Source organism: Corvus cornix, chromosome 3 (genome assembly GCF_000738735.6).
Source record: "Corvus cornix cornix isolate S_Up_H32 chromosome 3, ASM73873v5, whole genome shotgun sequence".
Taxonomy (NCBI): domain Eukaryota; kingdom Metazoa; phylum Chordata; class Aves; order Passeriformes; family Corvidae; genus Corvus; species Corvus cornix.
Window position 1 is genome coordinate 89,746,792 of NC_047056.1, and position 8,680 is coordinate 89,755,471.

The 8,680-nt window shown below is 45.0% G+C and overlaps 1 protein-coding gene across 1 annotated transcript; it reads right to left on the minus strand.

Moving 5' to 3' along the window:
• Positions 1 to 362: 362 nt before the first annotated feature.
• Positions 363 to 8,397, minus strand: BAG2 (BAG cochaperone 2). The gene is made up of 3 exons (XM_039569134.1): positions 8,058 to 8,397; positions 2,205 to 2,314; positions 363 to 1,223 (listed from the first exon to the last, which is right to left on the minus strand). The coding sequence occupies exons 1-3, from the start codon at positions 8,222 to 8,224 to the stop codon at positions 823 to 825; spliced, it is 678 nt and encodes a 225-aa protein (XP_039425068.1). The 5' UTR covers positions 8,225 to 8,397; the 3' UTR covers positions 363 to 822.
• Positions 8,398 to 8,680: the final 283 nt, after the last annotated feature.

Sequence of the window (8,680 nt, forward strand, 5' to 3'; positions counted from 1 at the left end):
CACAATAAATACGGTGTTTGCCAGGTGAGAAGTCAAATGTTTTGCTCTGTGGCTTCATAGATTATGCAGAAGTGGAGTAGTAGCTGATACTATCTTTCTATTATCTTTTAAAAGAAACACACAGCAACCTCAAAGCTACAACAAACTTGTGGGAGCAGGATGGTTCACCAGGCATGGAAGGGGCACTACAAGAGTTGGCTCATTTCTAGCATGGCTTGCAAACCCTGGATACATGTGCTGCTTTTCACTTCCTCAGTTACAAACTGGGGGTAGCTGTCTGTCTCTTGAAAAGTATTATGATCAGTTTATTCAAAATATTCAAAATGTGCAAAATTATAAATGGTAATGAGTAGGACACTGTGTTGTTTATGAAAATACTATTAACAGTTTATTAATTGTTTTGATTTATTGCCATGATTTGTCTTTTGTCCCCAAAAGTCTGGTTCACACACTACGTATACAGCAGAGAAAAGCTGAAATCTCATGATAGGACAAAACAGCTTTAGTTTAAAAAAACCCAGGAGAATGGAGGAAAGGCTAGATTTTCAGTTTCCGTCAGTTCAGCAGAAGCACAATTAACAATTTGCAATAGAGCAGTATCAACTCTACAAAAGAACTGATAGCATTCCTTATTGCCAAAAGAAAATGCCAATGCTACCAAAACCCATTAAATGCTTGCACCTTGCAATCAAAGACACCTTGGTGCGTGTGGCTGTGTATATACGTGTGTGCTCATACAGAGAATTTTTTTCTTGGCTTCTGTGTGCTTTCTATGGGCACTTGCTCCTCCTGCGGTTTGCCAGAAGTAGCCAGGAGGATGCGTTAATCCTGTTTACTGTTGCAAGATTGCCGAACAGACGATTTCTGATGCTCCAACAATGTGATGGACTTCTCGGAATTTTCCAAGTTTCTGAGCAGAGTCTCTAGGCGCCTTTTGATTTTCTTCTGATCCTCAATGGCACATCCGATGACCACAGACTGAAATTTCTGATCGATGGGTCCTGCTGGCACGTCGGACGTGCACGCACCATAAAGGGACATTAAGCGCATTTTGGCATCTTCCAAATCATCAAGGAGTTTATTGACGATCTCATCAATCATTTTGGTGGCGTGCAGTAGGGACTCCTGCTGCTGCGCGTTGCGGATGGTTTCTACGGAAACCTCCACAGTGAGGGTTCGGCCCATCAGGCGATTAGCAGTCAAATTCAGTTCTTCTCTCTCACCTCAATCGAAAAAGAGAAAATATCCTTGGTTACAGGCAAATACTTTCCTGTGCAAATAGCATCATCAAGACACTCAAACTGCTATAACTTAGCAGTAAACAACTTTTTTAAAGTAAGTGAAAATCAACAAGATTTCCAGAAGCCAGAAATGAGCTTTTTGCATTTGCCCAAATCATTTCATAGAAGCCAGTGTCTGATTTGAAATGAAGCATTAAACTCTACTAAAATTGTAAGCAATGTTTTTACACTGCTGACACAATGCTTGCTGTGCCACTTTAAAGCAAAACATACAATATTATCAGGAAACATTCAGTAGCAGAACTGGCTCATTAAGGACTTCTGTGCCATTCTGAGGGAGAGATTTAGACAATACGCCAGAAGGCTATAAAGAGAAAACTAGATATAATAAGAGACCATGAAAAACTGGTTTCCTATTTTCTGAAAGTACAGCTGCTTTTCAAAAATATGGACACAACATACTTCATATGTAGGCTTTTGAAGAGCCAGTAAACCAGCAATTTAAAGCACCTAATAATCAGGTTTAGAGAATATATTTAAAGCCATGAATCACACAACTGTGACAATGATCTTAATCATCAGGTTCTTACAGGCTGTACACTTTGTACCACTCATGCCTATCCAGTAGTCAAAATCATTTTCAACTATATTAAATCATCATCAATGTTTCTCCCTCAGCAGAGCTATGTTAATCTTGATTTTGAAAATGTATCAGTGAACTGAGTATGGGCTTTCACATACACAGTAGTGACACTCATGGTAGTCCATCCATCTGAACAGCATGAATTTACAGTCAAGAAGAGGACATCTCAGGATAATGGGTGACACTTCAACAACCTCAACTGACTCCAATGCTGCACCTTTACCAGCAGCAAAGATAGCTGCTCACACAGAGCTGCTCCCTAAGAGATGGGCTGATTTGACTTTGGGTCAGTTGGAGGGTACGGCAAAGCAGCTTCTCACCTTCACTGATGTGCCTCATGTCCTGGCTGTTCTGTATATTGTGGATCATTTCAAGCAGAATTTCTTTCTCTTGTTCCATAGCAGATGCTGCATCACGGAAAGCCTCTACCCTGTACATGGTTGAACCAAACAAAACGTTTGAATAATAAAATAGCTGTTCACCTATGTAACTGCCAAGAACTGTTGTTTTAAACTTCAGCTTAGAGTAAGTAGAGTCAGTTCTTAGTTATCCATGAGACAGACTCTCTGATTTCATGACCTTCTCCTCTGTCTTAACTTCATTTTTCAAGACTCAATATAATTTTTAAAAAACAAAAGGAGGGGCAAACCAAAACAACAGTAATTCAATCAGACCTAAATCTTTTATTTTACTGACAATGCTGTTCTGTCCTACTCCGTGGTTAATCTGGATATGCAGAGCCTGACACTACTACAGCCCTATAGCAGAAGTCCTGTAGCCAACTGGCATTACTATCAGCTGCTTAACTAGCAGAGAAAGGGACTGAGTCCCTGTCAGGGAATTTGGCAGTGAAGGTGGCAGCTGCAGAGATGGAGGCAACAAGAGGTCCTGGCTCCCTTGTGCCACCCCCAGACCAGCAGAACCCGTATAATCCGCCTGCAAAGCAGCGAACACTCCAGAAAACTGAAACACGCTGAAGAACCCCTTTTACAAAGGAGAAAACCCTGTGAGTGGGACAAAGCTCACACATTTTTATTACCATGGCAAGGATTACCCTGACACAAGTGGTGTGCCTTGGTCACTGGAAGAAGATGGACTGCCTGCCCCCTCTGTCACTGGTGCTTTTCATGGAACGATGCTCACTGTGATTCACACAGGGAGGAAGCTTCTGTGGGAACAGCTCCTATTTCTGGGCTTGCAAGGAAGCATGAAACTCTGTCCCTCCTGAAACCAGATCCCTACCCCAGTCCTGTTATTGTGCTGAAACTCACATGTAATGCAGTGAGGACAAGGGGAAAGTCCATCAGAAACTGCCGTCCCTGTAACTATTGGGTCTTGGTAAGGTGTGTGGTTCTGTGCTCACAGCCTGCCCTCCTCGTGCATAAGGTTCAGACCCAGCTTGCCATGGGCAACGTGAAAATGCCGCACGAGAAATCTGAGTCCAGTTTCTTAATTCATGTCTTATTCCCCACCACAGTTTTATAGAGGGGGCTTTTGCATTCAGCTGAGTCATATGGAAAAGAACACTGGAGAGCTCTAATGCAACACTTTGAAGACCTGGTACCAAAGAGGGCAATATCCCACTCCGTTGGCTTTTCTCTCAGACTTGAGGGCAGGGGCTTGCAGAGAACTTTCCAAGCTGGAACTGGCTGCAAGAGTTGCACCAAAACCATCAACTCTGCGTTCACAGGCCCCACGGAAAAGCAACAATATCATGTGAACCTGGCTGATGGTTTGAGATGCTCGCAGTGCACAGCTCGGGAGGTCTAGCTGCATCATGCGAATCCATCCATCTATCCTGAAATGTTTATGAAACCTGGCCAGAAAAGGGGAAACAAACCAAAACATTGTTAAGTCTCTTAGGTGCTCTGCATTCTTCAACATTACTGGGCGCTGCCCTGTGAGCAGTGGCTCAATGCTGTCTCTGCAGATGAGGGCGCATCTCCTGAGACAGGAATGGAGCTGCTGCTCCCTCCTCACAGGCTGGCTGAAGGCAGGTAACCAGGAAAAGAGCAGTAAGAGAAAAGAGGGGGAAAGAAAGCAGAAGAACGGGAGCATTTGAGGATATAGTCACTCTTCACATGCAGCCTGCTCATGAAATTGTTCTGTTTTACAAAATATTTCGCCCAATTTAGTCAGTGAAAGCACAGGCTTCAGGCCCTGCCTTTAATGTTCGTTCTGAGGAGGAGTGGGAAAAGTTAATGCAATGCAAATTCATGCCAAGAGCAAATACTTTTAATTATTATTTTGGACTGGTTAGTAAGAGCAATGAGGCAGGTGGAGTCATCTCATACTTCAGATGTCTGCACTTTATAATTTAGGAAGTCTACCAGTATTTCCAAAATGCCTTGCCATGCCTTTTTAAAAAACTAGTATTTTCACAATTTAAAAAATGCATTGTGCTCACTGGAAAGTTGTAAATCAAAATTTTAAAATGCAGAATTTCAATTTTGATAGTGTTTTTAAATCAGATTCTGTATATCATTGTCCTGACTTAAAAACTAAAGTTCTGCCTTCAGTAGATAAATCAGTCCATAATTTCCAGGGGCTTTGCTGAAAAATGTGGAAAAGCTGCATTGCAGAGATGTATCCTGAACTGGTACAGTTCTAAAGAGAGTGCCTAAAATATCATTGCTTCCAAAGGCCAGCTTGGTATGTGAGGTAGGACCTAAAAGCCAAACTGTCAGAATTAATGTTGCATACTGCAAAAAAAGAAAAAGATAGTTCACCAATTAGAGTTTTGATTGACAGTAATTTACCAAAGGTAATATAACCAAATCTTAAGAACTATTTTATTTGCAATAATTGCTTCTTCAGAATTATTTTTACCATTTTTTTAAACTGCAATATAGAGTGCCACACAGCAATGGGACAGGGTCATGTCAGAACAGTGCTCCAGTGGGAAAAAACCCCAAAAAACAACAAATAAATGGAAACCAGTCACACCAATCTCAGGAAGATAATGTGTCAGGATCACACCTTGCAGTCAGTTCTCATAACTTCTTTCCTAAAATGCATGGTTTCTTAACTTCACAGGTTTCTGTAAATCTTTCATTTCCATGTGGGGGGGATCCAAAAAAAAGTTGGAAGATTTAAACCTCTGACAGAGGTGACTGATGTGGGAAGGGGTGGAAATACAATCCAAGTCTCAAAAAAAAACCCCAACCAAAGAATAAAAGGCAAAGAAAAAAGAACACAAAATACTCATATTTATGCCCAGTTATCAATTATTTTGATGCAGCAGTATGGTCTTTTTTCTAAGAGATGAAAACCTCCAATCATATTTTTACTTGGAGTGTATTTGTTGCTTTGATCATCAACTAAATATTCCATCTATTACCTAACACTGAAAAAGACATTCCTTACTTCTGATTTTCCCTGTTTGTGAGCAATTAGCTGTGCAATGCCTTCCTTTGCTACATACCATTTACATGAGCAGAGCATTCCCGTGACAAACAGGTGGACCGGCCTGCGCTTTTGTTCCCAGATGAGAAACTTGACACCCACTTTCTTAGAACAGCTGCAATAACTCTGTCCTTTAAACTACAGACAGACTTAAACAGCCCACTGTTACAGCCCACGTGCTGGAGGTTCAGATAAGTTTTCAAAGGAAATAAGAAACATCTGAGGATGGAGCAGCTTTTTTCCTGAAATGGAGCTGAGCACATTAGAGGGAGACAAAACCGGGGGTTTCACCGTGGAATCCTCAGCTGCTTCAGCTGAGTGTCCACTCCCAGGTGAGCAGTCCTGTGAACACTGAAATGAATGGTGGGGGAATACGGGTGATCCAAAGAACAATATAAAAAGTACAAAAAATTAAAATCAAAAGTACCCAGCAAAAATCTGACTTATCTCATGTATCATCACACCTAAAACTGTTTTCACTTAACACAACCAACAGAACACAGTGACTCATAAACAAAGCCTCTGGTCTTGCTTCCAGCTGCTCCGAGATATCTTGGCAGTCACGGCAACACGAAGGTCCAAACCCTTACAAGGGGCAAACATGCCACCTGCCCCCCTTGCCACCTCTGCCTCGGGCACTCACTCCGTGGCAGCCAAATTAATTCCCCTTCCCTGCTCACTTTCCATACAGAAGAAAGCCCCTCTGCAAATGCCTATCAGGGAGATACAAAAATACCCCATTACTGTTGGAAAATAAGCTCTCACAGTGGAAAGAAAGGGAAAAAAAGGAAGGCTGTTCAAACTGGATCATTTTACAAAGGCTTTAAACTGGAAGAGGGTAGACTTAGATTAGGTATTAGGAAGAAATTCTTCACTATAAGGATGGTGAGGCACTGGAACAGGTTGCCCAGAGAAGTTGTGGACTCTCTTGGAGGTGTTAAAGGCCAGGCTGGATGGGGCTCTGAGCCATCTGGTCTACTGAAAGGTGCCCCTGCCCATGTCAGAGGGTTGGAACTCGATGATCTTTAAGGTCCCTCCTAACCCAAACCATTCTATGATTCTGTGATTTTCCAGAAGGATGAGGATTGCTTCAGAGTTCAGTTGACCTTAAGCAACTTGAGAACTGAAGATTGTTGAGGGTTTTAATTAAAGGCTGTAGTTCAGTTTGACAATTTTTCACTTATTATATTTACTAGCAACATATTGAGGGTCTATGGCAAAACCAAACCAGCTGGAAAAGGAGAAAGTTTGGAAGCTTTTCCTCCTGTCATTCAAATAAATTTGAAATGAAGTATGTTGATTAGTTGAAAAAAACCATAAAACTTGACTGACTTTTATCAAATTAGTTGGACTTTTTTTTTCATGGTTATTCCACATTTAGAATTATGGCTGGCTGAAAGAACCACAGCAAACTGGGAAGTTTAATTGGGGGTTTAATTGCTGGCTAACCAAACTGTCTGCTTTGTTTCAGAGTCGCTCGGCAAATTTAAAACACATTTTTGCATATTCTGATGTTAATTTTTGGATTATATATTCATCATGCGCCTAGACCTGGATGCAAGCAGTGAGACTTGTTTGCAGACAATGATTTTGTTTAGTCAAATTCTGAGAAGTCTGCAAAGGACTTCAAGGAGATTTAATCAAGCTAAGTGAAAGGCTAATATAACAGCACATCAAGTCCACTCCTGAATAATGCAAAGTAATGCAGGCAGAAAGGGGAAATAAAACTCCTGCATCCCACAGAGCTCTTCTAATTACAGGAAAGTCCTAGAAACATTCTGGGTGGTTCTGTGAAAGCTGCTGATCAATATGCAGCTGTAATGAAGGAAAGGGTGTGTTGAAACAGTACCAGGGGAGGTGAATCAGTGGCATCCTGCACATCCATCCACTTCAGAAAGGACACTATGTAATTTAACAGAGCTGAGAGGACAGGGAAGGTGATTAAAGGCAAGGTATCATCTCTCATGAGCCCAAACTGGGAAAAAATTCAAATGGTATTATTTAGGGAACGTCAAGTAGCAGAAAAAGTCAGGACATGGCACAACGATGAAATTCACAACAACTTTGGAAAAACACACCTCTGCTGCAGAATGCAATGCTGTTCACATTATAGTGACACGATTTAATACACCTCAGAGAGGAGGTGGACACCGACACAAGTAACAAGAACATCCACAGCTGAATCAGTAAGTGCAAAGGGAGGTTTGGAAGACAAGAAGCCTCACATGCCAGCATTCAGCACTGCAGCTTAAAGGCTTGCCAGAGTCTCCGAGAGCCTGAATGACACCACGTTTTATCCTCGGATTTCCTGCATCTTCTTATAAAGCACCTGCCCGCAGATGCGGGATGGGGGCGACAGGGTGGAACGACAGACACGATGCACGGCGGGCTCGTACCCGCCGTGTCACAGCTCGCAGACCGCATCCCCTGTCTGCTAAAGGCTCCCCACACCCTGAAGGGTGACAAATCCGAAGCAGCCCTTCGCGCGTTCTCTGAAAACCGTCTACTTTCGTACAGTCATATACATATACCCAGGCCACGCTGGCTCACCTTAGAGCAGCGGCTCCCATTTGTAAACTTTGTCGCCCATGAAGGAGAACCCTTTTTCCCTCGGTCCCCTCAAGAAGCCTCACACTGCCACCCCTCCCCCTCCCTCTGCCCCGGCCGGGGGAGGGCTCCGCGCCCGCCGCCGGCCCGCGGTGCGGAGCCACCGGCTCGGGGCCAGGCGGCTCCCCGGCCCCCTCCCAGCGCCCGGCCCCGGGCCCCACCTGAGCTCCAGCTGGTCCAGGTTCTCGAGCAGGCGGCTGGAGCGGTCGGCCATGGAGGTGGAGCGGTAGAAGCGGCCCCGGAGCTGCCCGCCCGGCTGCTGCTGCTGAGGCTGCTGCGGCTGCTGCGCCCCCTCGCTGGCCTTGGCGCTGATCCTGGCCTGGGCCATCCCACCCGCCGCAGCCGCCGGCGGAACCTCGCTGCGGCCGCTCCCTCCCCGCGTCCCGCAGGCGGCGGCGGCGGCCGAATGCCGGCACCTCGCTCATGGCCAAAGAAGGAGCCGCCCCGCCGCCGGCCCCCGCGGCCACCCCGCCCCCGCGCCGGGCCCGCGGGCGCCGCCTCACGCAGCGCGGCGGGGCCGCCCCGCCTGGGCCGGGGGGCAGCAGAACCACAGGACGGGCCAGGTCGGGAGGGACCACACTGGGTCAGCTGGTCCGACCTCCCTGCCCCCTCTCGAGTGAGGGAGACTCCACAACCTCTCTGGGCAATCTCTTCCAGTTCTCGGTCACCTCCACGGTAAAGAAGTTCTTCAGATTCAGATGGAATTTCCTGTGCCTCAGTTTCTGCCCATTGCCTCTTGTCCTATTACTTGGCACCACGGACAAGAGGCTGATTCATCTTCTTG